This window comes from Eleginops maclovinus, chromosome 9, assembly GCF_036324505.1.
Source record: "Eleginops maclovinus isolate JMC-PN-2008 ecotype Puerto Natales chromosome 9, JC_Emac_rtc_rv5, whole genome shotgun sequence".
NCBI classification, from domain to species: domain Eukaryota; kingdom Metazoa; phylum Chordata; class Actinopteri; order Perciformes; family Eleginopidae; genus Eleginops; species Eleginops maclovinus.
The window spans coordinates 9283523-9302088 of NC_086357.1; the positions used below are offsets into that span (position 1 = coordinate 9283523).

General features: G+C 40.9%; 1 protein-coding gene across 1 annotated transcript in view; it reads left to right on the forward strand.

Moving 5' to 3' along the window:
• zc3h3 (zinc finger CCCH-type containing 3) overlaps nucleotides 1-17634 on the forward strand; it is a 62967-nt gene extending 45333 nt beyond the window's left edge. The window contains exons 9-12 of the mRNA XM_063890893.1: nucleotides 612-743; nucleotides 10754-10917; nucleotides 12441-12598; nucleotides 17368-17634. Of these exons, the coding sequence (XP_063746963.1) occupies nucleotides 612-743; nucleotides 10754-10917; nucleotides 12441-12598; nucleotides 17368-17399 (486 nt within the window). The 3' untranslated portion in view covers nucleotides 17400-17634. The remainder of the gene's footprint in view (nucleotides 1-611; nucleotides 744-10753; nucleotides 10918-12440; nucleotides 12599-17367) is intronic.
• The last annotated feature ends 932 nt before the right edge of the window (nucleotides 17635-18566 follow it).

The following is an 18566-nucleotide window of genomic DNA, read 5'->3' on the forward strand; positions in this document are numbered from 1 at the left end:
TCTGAAAGATGCTTCAGCCCCGCCATAACAAGTCAGATCAGTCATTTTATTTTGACATTGACATCTACTTTTATTCACCCATGGTCTTCTCTGTGTTGGTCTATGTTATGATTTAAAGATTCATACAGTCAAATGTTGTAATTTATGATTAACACTGTATGAGCCAGGTTTTGGGTTAATGTATTTCTATTTATTGTGTGGTATTTTCTGCACATTATCGGTGGTGGCCGTGCAGAGTGAGCGGTTGTTTAACCTGCTCAGTGTTTTGTATGGAAAGAGAGGGGTTGAGTTGGGAGGCGAAACTCTCTATTGACCACAATTCATATAGAAATTCTGCAACATTTTTTCCAATGCAGTATCCTAAACAATCAGTGATTAAAGCACTTGGGTATATGGATGTATTTTTGCTCGTTTCCTTAAATAAATAGTATAAAGTAACGGAAGGAGTGGAGCAATTGTTTGAGCGTGTCAATGTGTTTATCTTCCCTTATTCAGCCCCTCGCGGCCGCTTCATTGGGCTGCCTCCAGCCACAACAAACACTATCCATGTAAAGTACTTGTAACTGTTTTCGAGTCTAAGATTGCTTATGTATTTGTGTTTGAATCTCTAGATGCCAGTGTGTTCCTACTTCCTGAAGGGAATCTGTAACAACAGTGACTGTCCCTACAGCCATGTCTACGTGTCCCGCAAAGCCGAAGTGTGCGAGGACTTTGTCAAAGGCTACTGTCCTGAAGGAGAGAAGGTAAAACACAAACACACCAAAACATTCGATCTGAGGCAGGCTCAATGTGACATTACCGTAATTTCCGGACTATAAGCAGCTACTTTTTGCACAAGCTTTGAACCCTGCGGCTTATAGTCCGGTGCGGCTTTTCTATGGATTTTTCATGATTTTTGTGATATCGTAAGAGGTTATGTTTTGGTTTGTTCCGCTGTTGTACGGCAGTCCTTTGCCTGGCGGAAGGGCATGTGATCAATATAAAAGAGTGGTTTGTTGGTCACATGTCCGTCCGACAGGCAAAGTAGTGCCGTACGAATTAGCGTGAAAAAGAGACTAAATTAGCAAGAGCAAGACGAGTATTACAGGAGCAAAGGAAACTTTCGTTCACAAACCCTCATTATGGCAAACACAAGAAATGCATATGATGCAGCTTTTAAATTAAAGGCAGTCGATTTGGCTCTCAACAAGGGAAATATAAACTAATCAATGGTGAAACGTTGGAGACGCCAGCGTGAAGAACTGGCTCAGTCCAAAAAGACGAAAAAAGCTTTCAGAGGTAATAACAGCAGATAGCCCAAACTTGAAGACTTTATTGAAGACTGAGTGAACACACAGAGAGCAAACCAGCGAGGTGTTTCAACTGTGCAGATCCGACTGAAAGCCAAAACAGTCGCCACCGAAATGAAGATAGAAAATTTCAGAGGTGGACCATCCTGGTGTCACAGATTTATGAAACGAAAAGGACTGTCCATCAGGGCGCGGACGACTGTGTGTCAGCAACTCCCTCCCGACTACGCGGAAAAAATAACAAACTTCCGCAAATTCACACTAAGACAGATAAACGAATATTCCATCGGACCGGACGAGATCATAAATATGGATGAAGTGCCTTTGACGTTTGACCTGCCTCTCACTAGGACTGTTAACAAGCAAGGTGAATCATCATCACGGTGAGAACCACTGGCCATGAGAGAACGAATTTCACTTGTGTTCTGGGCTGCACAGCATCCGGGTTAAAACTTCCGCCAATGGTGATTTTTAAGCGGATGACTATGCCAAGAGAAGAGATCCCGAGCGGCATCTCTGTTAAAGTCAACAAGAAAGGGTGGATGATGGAAAGCGTAATGAAGGAGTGGCTGCAAGAGTGCTATGGGAAGCGACCTGGAGGATTCTTTCGCCAAAAAAAAGCATTGCTCGTTTTGGACAGCATGAGGGCCCATATCACAGATTCTGTGAAAGCAGCCATTAAGAGCACAAACTCGATTCCAGCTGTGATTCCTGGAGGCACAACAAAGCAACTGCAGCCACTCGACATCAGTGTGAATCGTGCGTTCAAAGTAGCACTACGCGTTCAGTGGGAGGCGTGGATGACGAGCGGCGATAAATCATTCACCAAAACTGATTGCACGGAAAAGCAAGTTTTGCCCAAGTCTGCCAGTGGATCCTGACAGCGTGGAGAAGTGTCAAAACATCCACGATCCAACGGATTTCGAAGGGCTGGACTGCTGCGTGATGAAAAGGAGGACACTGCCACGGCCCTTCAGAGGATGTTCGATTCCGACACTGACAACGAGGAGTTCTTTGGTTTTGAAAGCGACAACGAAGGAGAGACTGGGAGAGTGGATGACGAAGCCACCCTGAGCCTGTTCGTTTCCGACACTGAAGAAGAGGACTTTAGGTGGTTTTAGTGCGCAGGAAGAAGACAAAGATGGCGATGAATGACTGTCTTTTCTTCTTGTTAAAGCCGTGTTACTGCACCTTAGCCCAAAAGGTAGGCCGATTGTATTTTTCTGGTGTGCTGTAGGTTATTGTTTTACAGTACATTTGTTACTCGTTTGAACAGCACAGTACATGTTTCATACTTGTAATTACCGGTACTTGTACATATACGTAAAAAGTTATGCAAATATGTACCGTTAACTTGTTTTTCAAAATGTTAATAAAAGGGATGTGTTCCCAAACAGCCATCTCTTTCCTGACAATCCCCTTTGTGCATATTCTCTTACATATGGTAATTAAACATTAAAACACCTGCGGCTTTTAGTCCGGTGCGGCTAATGTATGAACAAAACAGGATTTTCCCCTAATTTTGGCTTGTGCGGCTAATATTCAGGTGCGCCTTGTAGTCCGGAAAATACGGTACTTTATGAGCATTTCTTTATCCACACATGACCAGAACAAAAAAAACACCAAAAGATACAATCAATCAATCAACCAATCATATAAATTGTTTGGTTGTAAGTTTGTTACAAAGCAAATAGTGCCACTTTTAAACTGCTCAATAGAAATGTAGTTTAATTTATGTATTAGCAATCATCTATACTGCCACTATCTCTCAAAACCCCAACCAACAGTCTCTATTGAGTAAAAGCACCACAGGTAAGAAGAAATACAAAGAAGGGAATTGTGGGAGCTATTTTAATAGCCCATTCATATGAGAAAGATGTCACAGGGTACCCTCTTGTTGTCGCAACTGTAAATGTAGAAGATCCTCTGCTAAGAAAAGCAATAAAGTTCAAAGCACCACATAAAGAAGGCTTTCACTTTCACATCTCCCTCTATTCCAAGTTAACATACCTGTTCACCATATGACCAGTGCTCAGTCCAGGTCACAGCGGGGTCTTGGACACTGGTCAGCTGACATGAGTTGACCCATTCAGTTAGACTGTCGACACCTGTATCACGCTTGTCTAATGAAACTATGCACGTGACTGCTTTCACTCTCGTCATGCAATGTCTTTTGGTTTGACCTCACTAGGATTTTAGGTACAATTTTCTGTTGCGCCCATGTTCACAATGCATCATGAATACACCTTAAATGCATTGTATTCCGTTTATATACAGTAACTATATAATTACCTTTTAAAAACACTGGTAATAAACACATAATCATAACTATTCATATCGACTGTATAAAGCTTAGGTGAGGTGAAGGTGGAGATTTATGATACTTAGCAGCACTTTTCCTGCGGTGTGCACAACACACAAAGTTAAATCATTTTATGATCACTTAGAGTAACTTATAAACACACTTCAATGCCTTATTATAAAGTATTAAAATACATTAACAAGAGATTATATGGTATTTGAAATAGAGGAATTATAATTCACTACGTTACTTGCAAAAAATGGTGACCAGCAATTTGAGTATAATGATACTTAAGTCTTTGAAAAAAACATGAAGATGTTTGAAATTGTTGTTATAAAGCATATATTACATATATAGGTTCTCAGAACTATTATTATACAGTTCTCAAAGCAGATTATACAACATTATGAGCATGTCTATGCGTTCTATAGGCGTTATAGACATGGGTTTCATAGAAAGTGTTTCCGAGCTGTATTTAGCGCTGCGTAGATGCCGACACTTAAAGTAAAATTATTTGTCTAAGCTGTCTTCATTTGAACGTATAATTATATTGTACAACACATATACAGTTCCCCTGAAATTTAACTGAGGCTTAGGTAAACAAGTGGTTTGGTTACCAATCCTCCCTGCACACACACACAATCACACACACAATCACACACACACACACACACACACACACACACACACACACACACACACACACACACACACACACACACACACACACACACACGTAAACAGGCAGCAACAGCTGCAGAGGGTGGTGGTCCATAATGGCATAACTGTAGTGTCTGAGTGACACATTGTGGGCCTGATGGGTAACAGAGAGCCACCTAGACATAACCCCCCCCCCCACACACACACACATACACACACAAACACACTGTTCCTGTGGCCAACTCAAACACACACTCCACTCCTCCCCCTCTTGGGTTTTCACCTCTCTTTGTCTCCCCCCCCTTTCCCCGCTTGTTTTTGAGTGCGGAGTGTGAAACAGATGCTTTTTCACACTGTCAGACCTCATTTAAATAGTGCATGGGGAAATGAGGGTATAGAAAACAAAAGGGATATTAATATTTATTCTATTAGCTGAAGTGCTTAGGTCTGTGATTTTCCCCCTGTGTGTGTGTATGTTTGTGTGTGTGTTTATGGAGCGCCTGTGCTGTGAGGCTCTGGTGGCTCTATGATGGATAGCAGGCAGTAATTATAGATGGGAAAACTGCTGAGGATGGCACTATGGGCCAGGCAGACACTCCAGCAGCTCAGGGGTTAAGTCTGCTCCTCGCCTCCATCCTCCTCCTGCCTCATCCTGGCTTTGTCTCACGCTCACCCTCCACCTCCCGGGATCCGTCTCTGCCTTCCTAATTGTCCCTTTTTTTTTTTCTTTTTTTATATCACAGCATCAATTTTCATGCTGTTTTTTAGTTTTTTTCAATTTTTTCAATTATCTCAAATGTGGCTCCTGTATCAGGTCCATTTTATCGCAGTTTCTTGATACAATAAGCCGACAATCAGCCATCAGAGTCTGTGGCCAATTGCCATCCATAGTTTTGGCCATGGTCATCTCCTAAGGGATTTTATCAATGGCTATTGGACTGATTCAGCATGTTGAAACAGGAATAGAGAGCTGTCAGATTGGCTGTGTAGCGAAATTAATCTGTGGTTTTCACCGTTCTTAAAGCGGTTGATCTTAATTATTCCCCTCAAATAAAACATTTCACAGGGTCTTATTCATTGTCTAAATATATATTGTCAGTTGTAGGCAGTTCAAACTAAATATTGTTCTGTAAGTGCACATGCATTACTGAGAGTTACTCCGACTCTGAAATGTCCTAATTGACCAATCAAAATTGAGTATTCAACTAAACTGTGTAATAATAACAAACAACAGTCTACTAAATATTTGAGTTGTCTGTGGGTGTCTGATGTATAATCTTCGCCCATCCCCAATTCTGGCTACTTAAAGTAAAACTAGAGTTTGTTGGGTTCGGGGAGATTTTATATAAAAAAATATACTCTGGTGCTGATAATTCACCAGCGCCATCGGTGTCCAATTCCCATGCATCAATAGCTGTCTCATTGAAATGAATGAGGAGGCTGCTTTTGATGCAATGCTAATGTCAGTCTGAACATGACCTAACATCTATTAACTGTGCGAACTTTCATTTTCTTAAAATTACCTTCTCTTTGTTACTACTCTAGAAACCTGAACTCATTTATTGTTCTGTTGAACTCACTGTAAGTGACTTCGGACGAGTGTGTCGGCTTAATGCCCAAGATGTAAATGCATGTGATGTCCATTTTTTATTTTACTGTCTTCTCTATCTCCCATCCTCTCTCCCTCCCTCTCTCCCTCCCTCCCTCCCTCCTTCCCTCTTCCTTTCTTGCTTCTTTTGCTCATTCTCTCAGTCTCGTCGTAAATGTGCTGACTGTTCCTGGTTTTGGCCCAGCAGAGAGCTCTCTAATAGGCCCCAGAGACATCCCAGCATTCTTTAAATCAAGTGGAAAATTGTTAACTTGGTGTGGGATAAAGATGTTCTATCCACTTTAGCTTTTTCCTCCCATTTCCCAGCTCTCTCTCTCTTTTTATGAAAATGAGGATGTATGGAGCTGTTGGGAGAGGACTGAGCTTTTACAGTCAATTTCTCTTACATTTTGTTTCTCACACTCAAAGTGGTTGAGCTTTGTGAACTCCTGTTCCTGTCACACTTATTTGTGGATAAGAACGCATCAAAGTCAAAAATGTAAAGTTGCACATAGACATTAAAGTAAATATTTAAGGTTTGCGCATAGCAGCAGGTTTGGAGATATTCTTGGGGCATTGTTGAATGAGTAAGTATGGTAAGCCAGTTTTAAGATTTGCAAAGATGCCTGCAGAATTTTGAAGTTGTACTGTGAAACACTGGACTCATGATTAACAGAATAATGAGAAGTGTTTTTATTCACAACAAGACATCCATCTTTGAAAGCATGTCATTTTGCAAAAACAGCAACACGTGTTTAAAAATAAATAAATTCATCCTCTTAAAACCATACATGACTTAATGATGACGTTATAATGTGAAGGACACATCTTGCATAGCTTGCATCTCAGTATACAGTGGGGCAAAAAAGTATTTAGTCAGCCACCAATTGTGCAAGTTCTCCCATTTAAAAAAGATGAGAGAGGCCTGCAATTTTTATCATAGGTATACCTCAACTATGAGAGACAGAATGAGAAAAAAAAATCCAGGAAATCACATTGTAGGATTTTTAAAGAATTTATTTTCAAATGATTGTGGAAAATAAGTATTTGGTCAATAACAAAAGTTCATCTCAATACTTTGTTATATACCCTTTGTTGGCAATGACAGAGGTCAAACGTTTTCTGTAAGTCTTCACAAGGTTTTCACACACTGTTGCTGGTATTTTGGCCCATTCCTCCATGCAGATCTCCTCTAAAGCTGTGATTTTTTGGGGCTGTCGCTGGGCAACACGGACTTTCAACTCCCTCCAAAGATTTTCTATGGGGTTGAGATCTGGAGACTGGCTAGGCCACTCCAGGACCTTGAAATGCTTCTTACGAAGCGACTCCTTCGTTGCCCTGGCGGTGTGTTTGGGATCATTGTCATGCTGAAAGACCCAGCCACGCTTCATCTTCAGTGCCCTTGCTGATGGAAGGAGGTTTTCACTGAAAATCTCACGATACATTGCCCCATTCATTCTTTCCTTTACACGGATCAGTCGTCCTGGTCCCTTTGCAGAAAAACAGCCCCAAAGCATGATGTTTCCACCCCCATGCTTCACAGTAGGTATGGTGTTCTTTGGATGCAACTCTGCATTCTTTCTCCTCCAAACACGACGAGTTGAGTTTTTACCAAAAAGTTGTATTTTGGTTTCATCTGACCATATGACATTCTCCCAATCCTCTTCTGGATCATCCAAATGCCCTCTAGCAAACTTCAGACGGGCCTGGACATGTACTGGCTTAAGCAGGGGGACACGTCTGGAACTGCAGGATTTAAGTCCCTGGCGGCGTAGTGTGTTACTGATGGTAGCCTCTGTTACTTTGGTCCCAGCTCTCTGCAGGTCATTCACTAGGTCCCCCCGTGTGGTTCTGGGATTTTTGCTCACCGTTCTTGTGATCATTTTGACCCCACGGGGTGAGATCTTGCGTGGAGCCCCAGATCGAGGGAGATTAGCAGTGGTCTTGTATGTCTTCCATTTTCTAATAATTGCTCCCACAGTTGATTTCTTCACACCAAGCTGCTTACCTATTGCAGATTCAGTTTCAGTTCCCAGCCTGGTGCAGGTCTACAATTTTGTCTCTGGTCTCCTTTGACAGCTCTTTGGTCTTGGCCATAGTGGAGTTTGGAGTATGACTGTTTGAGGTTGTGGACAGGTGTCTTTTATACTGATAACGAGTTCAAAAAGGTGCCATTAATACAGGTAACGAGTGGAGGACAGAGGAGCCTCTTAAAGAAGAAGTTACAGGTCTGTGAGAGCCAGAAATCTTGCTTGTTTGTAGGTGACCAAATACTTATTTTACCGAGGAATTTACCAATTAATTCATTAAAAATCCTACAATGTGATTTCCTGGATTGTTTCCCCCATTCTGTCTCTCATAGTTGAGGTATACCTATGATGAAAATTACAGGCCTCTCTCATCTTTTTAAATGGGAGAACTTGCACAATTGGTGGCTGACTAAATACTTGTTTGCCCCACTGTATGTGTCTATGATCACAGAAGCAGTGGAATATCTGTTTGTTTTTTTCCATTAGATACACCTGGTGCCAGGAAATGCTTGTTTTAATTCACCCTCAGTTATGGTAAAGCATCATGATCACAGCAGATCAAGTTTCATTAATCGCCTGTGACTAAAATCCAGGATCCCATACGGAAATATAAAGGTACTGTAACTTTCAAAAACAGTAATGCAGTTAACAGAACTCATCGGATATCATCGTCACAGTTGCGCGTTGCAACTTGCTGTCCGTACAATCCAGCGTGTTTACTTGCTCTGCATCAACCAATTGACTCCCTACTGCCTCACTGCAAGTTGGACCAAGTATCGCCAATCGAAAGGAAGCATGTTTGCTCTCTTGGCTCAAAATACAGCCTGCTGAAAGGCTGCTGCAAGAATACACTTATTTTTATCAGAGACTTAAACCCACTAAATTAACTTAAAACCCACTAAATTAAAACCAAATTCAAGTTGTAGTACTTGGATGGTTTATCTGAAACATGCAACAGAACTTAAAATGATTTGGCTTTTTTGAAGCAAATGTACATGCAGGTTTCTTGCTGTTCTGAATTTGTACCTTCATGACTTTTGAAACATTCTACTGTTTAGAGAAATCCTACTTACAATTTCTTTGGTTTCGTAATTATCTCGGTACCAGCAGATATCAAAAAACAGATAATGGAATCGGTCAGAATGTTAAAAAAAGTTCAATTGTTGCATCTTTGGAAACAATTTTTGATGTTTTAAGATATCCTGTTCACGATTAATACATTTTAAAAAATGTCTTGGCCCAATGTTGGCCTGGCTCAGCAGCGATGTCAGACACCAAATATAAAATCGACACCGGCATGAGGTCTGATTTAGGGAGCGAAATGTTGTGTCAAAACCGCAGCCCTATAAGATGATCCGGAGAAACACTTGGCCACAGGCTGACCCTGGGCCTTCCTGGCACCAAGGGCTGCAGAAACACGGGTGTGAGGGACACGAGAGGGGCTCTGGTGGCAGCCAGTCAGGGCTGCTGGGCCCCAGAGAGAGTTTACCAAGAGTCCACGGCGTCCTGGAAAATCGATCCCAGGATCCTTTACACAAGCACACATCCCCCGATACACACTCTATTTCAGGACCAATCTGCTCCCCAGTACCACACTCCTCACCCCTGCACACACACAGACACACACACTCCTCGCAGCCTGCACCCCAGAGTGAATATAATTAGCTTTTCTGACAGGTGGGAGGGATCGGATCTCGTGGAGAATGAAGCTACCAATTTACACCCGTATTACACTGTCTTACACTCAAGTTGCAAACATGCATGTGAAAGCTCACTCTCTCATGCACAATACTCGCCAGAATGACGCTAACAGTGACCCACTTTGCTCAGCGCTCATGTTAAATGAGAGGGTGACTAAAAGAGTATCTCTTGAAAGTAGAAACTTACAAAAGAATGGATGGAATACCAGGAGCCCAATCTCAAGTACCTAATCAGGTTATGTCCTCAGTTTCCAAAAACAGTCACACAAGTATTTAACTTGTGGGATGAGATCATTGGAGCACTTCTCAAGAAAGAAAATCTCTTTCAGGGAATGTTTTTTTATGGTCAAGAACATTGTCTGAAAAGGTTGGGTCGGGCGTTGTTAAAACTTTAAACCAACCACTGCCCCGAGATTCACATCCACCCTAGATTAGCTTAAATAATAACACATCTTAAAATACTGTTTGTTGGAATATGTCATAAACTATATTAAACTATTTGGATAAGTCCTTTCCATTGTCTCAAAAATGCCCAATTTTTTTGGGGTGTAACCATTAATTTACTTATTTCAATCTAAAGATATGATGGCTTTACTGCCCGTTTTTCCCTGGTGTCTCCGTCTTCTGTTGCCTCCCTCTTTGTAGGACAGACATACCATTGCGAATGTTGCTGAAGTCTTGCATAGCCAGACCTTTCGCCACACTCTGTTTGATTGCTGTGCTTACGTTAATATCCTGTTTTGACTCATTCTTTAGAGGCACACAGATAAGTGAGCAAGCTAAAGCTCTCAAAATCACCCCAAAACAACATTCCCATATAATTGTTAATTCGGCCAACCCTGTGATCTTTTTTAGAGCTTGCTATAAAGGTTTAAACAGCTTAAGATATGTGACTTAAAAATGCTGCACACCAAATATTTTATTATTTCAGAAAGGGGCAACCAAACAGAAGTTGGTGGTTCAATCCCTTGGCTCTTGCAGTCAAGGTATCGAAATGTTCTTGGGCTCTCAGTGGCCTGGCCAACTTTATCATTATTATATAAATGCAATCTATTTACCATTTGTGATTATGAGTGTACACTTGTTCTGTTCTTGCAATGGTCCAGTCGTACATTTTAAAGTATTAGCTGTAACAAGACAAACCTTCAGTTTAGTGTCTAAATGTGCCCTGTTCTAACCCCCAGTGTAAGAAGAAACACACCCTGGTGTGTCCAGACTTCTCTCAGTCGGGATCCTGCCCTCGAGGAGCCCGCTGCAAGCTGCAGCACCGCCAACGAGCGAAGCGAAGTGCAAGCAACACTTCCACCATACCAGCCAAGAGAGGCCGGAACAAGGAGACTGCTAAGAGGTAAGGGGGGCAGATTTTACAGATATCACTCATAATTGGAAAGAATTATCATCTTATCAATATGTTTTAGGAGAAACGCTGGAGGGGAATAGTGTAAGCACTTTATTTATGAGATGCCATCATTAAAGTTTTTCCGTTGTTTCCATTCCTGAGGACAAAAATGTGGTTTTATTACAAGTTCTGCAAATGAGGCATTATATTTTTAAACAAGTGCTGATGTGCTAGAAATGCCAACATTGGAAATAGCAAATTTCAAATGTCTTCTTTCAATTTTTTGACATATTAGAGTTAAAGGTGTTCACAGATATTTGGATCTGGGTTTCTGTTTGCCGGTAATTACCGTTTTTTAGCTGGTAAAATGTATAATTAACAGGTAAATTAAAAACCTGCTGGTCAAAATGTCTTGTAATAGTGCTCATATAACACTTAGATAATGTAGGCTATCCCTAGACATTTGTGTTTTGACAGCTACTTTACTTGACTGGCGTTGCGTCATGACCTCACCGTTTACGTTGCTGATTTTTTCCCTAACGCCACTCACAACAACAATAGTCGAGGACTGAGTCGGGTCGATGATCGTGTTGCTTTTAGTCATACGAAGCCAGATTGAATTAAAGAACTACGTCTCAAACCATATACTTTTCTCCAGAGTGCCGTGGTTCATTGTTTATTAATGTGGTTCAGCGGCATTTACCGCCCACTGCAGTGCTGCTCGTCCACCGGCGTTTAGTTTGCCGATAGCTCACTGCAGTGGCCGCTGGAAAGTATTCACCCCCCCAGCATGGCAGCCGAAGCTAATCTGACTGTCTTGACTACCTGCTGCTATCTTATTGTGAAGCCGTTTTCTACAGGCATATTTTTACCGGCAAAGAACCAGAGCTTAATCAGCCTCTAGCCTTCGGGGGGCGGGGGAAAAAACTTGTTAACATTATGGTTGCGTTTGTAACATATGTTATTGAAACATGACCGGTAAGTGTCAAATTTGTCCGGTAAAATAAATTATTTCCGGACATTTGACCAGCAAGGAAAAATCCTAGCGGAAACCCTGATTTGGATATCTCTTTGGTTCACTCCATATATCAGAAAATACTTTCAACAGCCATAAAAAATTATACATTTTTGCTAAACTTACGGAAACAATGTTCTGTAAATTAGGAATGATATATGAAAAAACTGTGTTCTCTGTAAAAAAAAAAATATATATAGAGGGGAATTAAACTGTAAGGTTTAGTGTCTAAGTGCAGATATCTGGAAAAATGTCCTTTTAAAGATGTGTATTATAAAATGTTGCAGGTCATAACGGGTAAAAAGGGTAAAATAAACTATTTTCTACCAGAACTTCTCAAGTGGTTAACTTACATTTGGAGAACCATCACAAAATAAACACCTAGGTATGTATTTTAAATGTTTCTTTCCACTAGTCTAAATTATCGATTCAATTGGCCAGCACTCGTGGTGTCTCTATTTAGTATCTTTCGACGTCCTGTTTAACTTGATGTTGTTTTCTTCTTTTTTTTCCCCAGGCCCCTCCTGACTGTCGTCATTCCGCCGGACAATCAGGCAGATCCAGCGACGCCCACCAAAGGTCCTCTGGCACTGCCTTCTTTCATCTCCCTCTCCAGCTCTCCAGAGGATGCGGACGCCCCGGACATGCTGCTGTCTGAGACCTCACAGGTTAAAGGTGACCGAAACACATCACGCCACAAACTGTAGACCACCTCAGAGTGTCCCAAGGTGTATGCAAGAAAACATATGGTCATGTTAAAAAGGCCAATTTAAAAAATATTTTTTTACTGTTTGTTGTAAAATGATTTCTTTATCCTAAACTACATACATTTTTGGTTCACACATTCATTTCCTGTTTATTTGGGATTATTTTTGATATTACAAATGCGCTCAATTCCCTTTTCTTTACCAGATTATGTTAAACAGAAATATTTGTGGTTTATCAGCGACTGATATTTCGGAAAGATAATGATGGACAACTCTCTCAAATCGATGAAAAGGAATAGAATAGTTGAGAGACTAACAAATAAATGTTAGGATTACAAATGTACAGAATTAGCTAATAAAGTGTTTTAATTGATGGGAATTATGGAAAAATAACATGTAGGTTGTCAAAAAATGGGATGTTCCTTAAGGGGACTAACTGCTCCACTCTGAATGTGGAAGGTAATTGTCCGGAGATGTTTTGTGGAAGGATCCTGTTTGTCCTGAAAGCCCCAGGATCATTCCCGAGTCCATGAGAATGGGGGGAGTGGTGATTCGTCTGAGCTGCAGACAGATAATGATGATCAGAGCCGCGCTGTGGAGTGTGATGATGCTCAGGGGAGGAGTGATAATGGTCAGAGGACAGAGGTAATAATATTTAGGTTTTAGGCTGGCCCGAGGCACAGCTGAGCTCTCTGTTGACAGACATGACAGATAGAGGATTAGGAGAAAGGGAACCCTCCCCTCTTCAAACCTTTTCCTCCCCCTTCCCCCCCTCCTCCCAGCCAGCACAACCTTCCACCTGCCCCTGACTCATGGACACATGCACACACTGACATAGATACACGCATGCTGGCTCGCTATGCAAAGAAAGATGGTATCCCCTCCACATGAATTTAACCCGTTATACCACACACTACTTTAGCACACACTTTAGTAATCAATATTGTAATATTGCTTGAGTAGAAAAAAAAATGTTATTCAGCCGTTTTTGCGTGTGGTGAAGCGATCGGAGTACTAATATAACAAAGGGACAGAAGAGGTGTTTTTCTTTGAAGAACAAACTGAAAATGTCCCAAGAGAGACGATAGATTTGTAACAGCTTTTGTTGAAAGGCTGGAGGAGGAGCATCAATCTCATCTTAACTGCAGTTAGTTATTGAGATTTGGTTGGTTAATAATTTCATGAGTTAATCCATTCTTCTATATTTCCTTAGTGTCTTAACATACAAAGGTATTTCCAGACTTAATCAGCTTCTAAATTAGGACGCTAAGAATTTAAGGAAGAAAAACCATTATGGGAGAAAATGATTTATTAAATGTTCTGTAAATGTATTGTAACACTATTTCCCCATTGTGTGTGTGTGTGTGTGTGTGTGTGTGTGTGTGTGTGTGTGTGTGTGTGTGTGTGTGTGTGTGTGTGTGTGTGTGTGTGTGTGTGTGTGTGTGTGTGTGTGTGTGTGTGTGTGTGTGTGTGTGTGTGTGTATATATATACCATCATTCTAGAAGATAATGCTAACATGTACAAATGTAAATGTTTCCTTAATTCCTTCACAGGTGTATCCGTGTGGTCACTCTTACTTTTACATTTTTAGGTAATCCTTATTCTCCATGATTTATATTTAGTCTCCTCTGCTTGGAAACGAGCAGGACCTTTGACCTGTCACTAATCATGTTGACCTCTGACTTTTCCCAGTCACACACACAGTAGAAGAAGATGGACCTTTATTAATCCCCCGAAGGGGAAATTCATACATGCGCACACAGTTGTAGGTTTACATACAATTTACACACAGTTACAGTATACACATGCATCGAGAGCGGAGAGGCAGCCAGTCTAGCTGGCAACAGGGAGCAGTTTGAGGTTCAATGCCTTGCTCAAGGGCACCTTGGCAGTGGCCAAGGAGGTGATCTGGCTCCTCTCCAGTATCAGTCCACACTCCGTCTTCCTTTTTCCGATCAGGACATCAACCGGTGACCTTTCAGTCCAAGTCCCTACAGACTAGACCACTGCCGACCGTATAGACTATAATAGTATTTCTATACTAATTTAACTGATTGGTCAGAGTTTATTTAATGTATGTTTTTGCTTATGCATTTAAGTGAATGTGGGCATCCAGTAAGTAGGGAAAGATTTCTTTCTCACATCCAGAAACTCTAAGCTTTCTTTAGTTGCTCTTGTTTCTTGGCATGATTCTAACACATCCTTGGAAATTGTTGGCAAACTTTCCAGGATTGGAAAATATGTATTATATACGTACAAGTTATCAGTTAAGATTTTAAATTATTTAGTTGTTTTTGTTATTTATTTTGTGTAAATGTAAGGAACAGCTAACAGGGGGGCTGGGTCAAACCTAGCGTTACACTATTATTTTGTTATAAGTATATTTTATTTATATTTTAAGAACTTTACACACCAATATGTTTTTGTATTTTCCCTGTGATTAATATGTACGTCTAAATTATTATTTGTGTAAACAGTTTCTGTCATGAACTCTTTCCCTCAAAATGCAATTAGATTAGATGTATTGTCCCCAGGGGGAAATTCCTTTTCAAAGCATTGTACATGTACACAATATACATACAATATGTAAACAACAACAATGACTAAGTTATCACAGCTCAATTATAATGAGTCGGAAAAAGAAAGCTGTTTTTTTTTTAAACATCTCAGTCTGGCTAATCTAGTCTTATTTAAGAAGTTGCAACAATATTGAATGTTGACAAAGGAAGACTTGTCAGCATCATTGTGTTTTAGTCATGGGAAAGAAAAAGTTGACAAATACATTAAAAGGGCCTTATAAAGCTAATTTCAGGTTTCATATTTGTATTTTGTTCCTCTTCTGTGACATGTCTCCATGCTTTAATGTTCAAAAACTCCCGGTCTGCTCTGATTGGTTAGCTGGCCGACTCTGTTGTGATTAATCAACAGCTTAAAATGTCCCAACCCTTAGCCTATCATGTACAATGTTTTGGAGTGCTAGCCAATAGAAGCGCAAGTGTTACACAGTGATGTCACTCCCTCTGGAGGGAACTTTGGGATTGTAGCCTTTGCAGACCATTTACATGCTCAAAAATCTATAACCAACGACAGGGAAGGGAAACCCACAGAAAGCATAATAGGGCCTCTTTAATTAATGTTTATGAGGAGGTTATTATTGGGTGGAAAATGTTAAGTAAAGGCCTTGGTCATCAAGCTGTTTTTTCTCAGAAATGTCCCGCCCCCTAAAGGCTCCAGTATACCTGCCGGATTGGTGATTGCGCGCACCAACTGTGACGTCAACACAGCGACGTACCCATATATACTCGCGCGGGGGGCGCTCTCGACTGACTGCAGTCTTCTCCTGAACGATAGGCGTCGCTGCTTAGAAAAATACAGTCTACAGCGCTGGAGTAGCAAGGAGTAGAGGTAATTCAATGGAGGCAATGACAGCCGAGCAGATGAGGAGGAAATGTTGCGTCTTTTTTTTAAAGTTATTTTTTGGGGCTTTTTGCCTTTAATCGGATAGGAGAGTGACAGGAAAGTGGGAGAGAGTCGGGGTGGGATCCGGAAATGTTACTTTTAAGTTTCTTAGCTAACTAAACTGGTCTTAATACTTTGTGGATCACTACTGATTGTTTCATAAAATGATGTTTATCTTATTGTGGTACCCTTGGGTCTTTTATTCCTCACTACCATAAAAGAAAAATATCTAAAGATCATCTTAGTTTGTCCTACACAACAATGAGATAAAAAGTGAAATTTAGGCTTGACTCAGATTTCAATATGGATCATTTTTCTCATATGGTGTTCAAGGTGTTTTGGGAGGGGGCACATAGTTTCACATAAAGGTGCATTTAAATAGCCTATATACAATAAAGTGACTCGCCTATACAATATGAGTGACTCATCTAATTCCTGTCTCAAAACACGCAAGTTATAAATTCAAGGCAGGTGCACGCCCTCGCGAAACGACCCCAACGCGCCACGCGCCCCAGCGGAAATGACGTCATTTTTGGCGCACGCCACCGTGCGCACGACGGGAACGGCAGGTATACTGGAGCCTTAGGCCTACAATTTATTGGAGTGCAAGCCCATAGAAGCGTGAGTGTTACATAATGATGTCACTATATCTAGGAAGTAAACAAAGGAGTCCAATGGAGGCGTTTCAGGCAGGAGGGGAGTGTGTAGGGCAGAAACGCCCTCTGGAGGGAACTTTGGGAATTTAGCCTTTGCAGACCATTTACATGCACAAAAACACTACAGAAAAGGGAAGAACCAAAAAGCTTAATAGGGCCTCTTTAAATCGTAGCTTTGATTAAAGATATTAACTGGTCTAAATGAATCTGGCGGGCTGCAGCATTTCTTTGTGTTTACTTTACATGTTCTCCCTGTGACAGATGCTCACAAACATAGGTGTGATCATTTTGCCGTCCCTTCTCTCAGTCTGTCCGGATAGTTTGTGCTCTTAAGTAATACTGACCGCCCAGAGCCTCATTAAAGGTGGAACTCAGCCAAACAAGCTCCTCTTCACTTTGCATAAATTAGCTTAGACGCAATGTATCACTGCCAGATTGCGACCTCACGCACAGACACACATTTCCTGTTCACACACCTCCATACACCTCTACCACATTTACTCATCAAATGAGACGTAATCACTCAGCGTTTGAGCAGGATTCAACACACAGAAGATAAGAGTCTGTTACACACATCTTGTATGTTTCTGCCATTACTCATTTCTTTTTTTCGCTCCGCAGAGAAAAGGCTGCAGATCAAGCCTCGGCTGTGAGGAAAAAGAGAAAAGAAGCATCAGAGGTAAAATAAAGACTCAGCAATGATTTCTGTGCTCCAGGTTTTCCTGACCGGTGTATCTGTGTCTCTTACCTCTGAATTCTCAGGGCCTGAAAGTTTTTATTTTCTATATCTATCTGCTTTACATTTTAATTTGGGTGGTTTACAGTGCAGATTTTATTTATCAAGTTTTGTATATTTCAAAAAAGACTAAATAAAACGTGAACTCGTAACCGTGTGGTGTTTCACAGACTCTTTTTTGACATGTGAAGTCAGCGCTGTGTGAGTGTTTATAGGCTGCGAGTGTGTTTCTGTTTGGGAGCGGCGGTGTCGTCACATGACCCGAGTGTGTTTGTGAGAGTTTTCATTTGGAAGGTGGTGACAGAAGCAGCAGTGCCCCTCACTTTAAAAGCCTGGAGGACAAGACACATGAGTGGACAGTGACTTCATCCGCACCATGCTGCGAGTCTGCGTGAGTGTGTGTGATTTAAGAGAATGTGTGTGCACAGAAACAAGTCTCTTCTGCGTTCTTTTAAAATAAACCATCAATCACATACAGTTTATTTAAAAACACATTATTCTTCTCAAAGCAAAGCCTCCTTTGGATTGTAGAAACATTTTAAAGGGAGATATTATTCATCATTGTTCTGGACAGCACTTAAACCAAAGCAAAATTCAGCCAATTTGTTCCCTTATAGGCTTCCATGTCAGCGTTAGCATTTTTTTAGCTATATGATTAGCAGAAATATTTGGGTCTTCTTAAATTTAGCTCAAAATGTAAAGATCCTTACACTACACTGACAAAATGTAAAGGTAGGACAAGCAGTTCTTCATGCAAAAAGAATACCACTTTAAAATACAAGGAAGCCCTTTAAATTACAAAAAGTTCTAAAACCCAAATATAAGTTAACTTGTGTGTACTCCCGGTCCCCTTGTCTCAAAGTCATTTCTTTTTATTGATTCTTGGTGGGACATCAGAATTAGGGTCTCAGTTTGCCAAATGTTAAAGAAGATTCAAACTTTTTTGAAATGCCATTAAAAAAGGTGAAGAAAGTGGCAAAAGACATTTAACGTCACTAGCTGTGTGTTCCATACTCATTATGTTGCATTCTTTTCCGGTAGAAATTCTCAAACTTGTATTATCAATATATATTAAATTCCAATA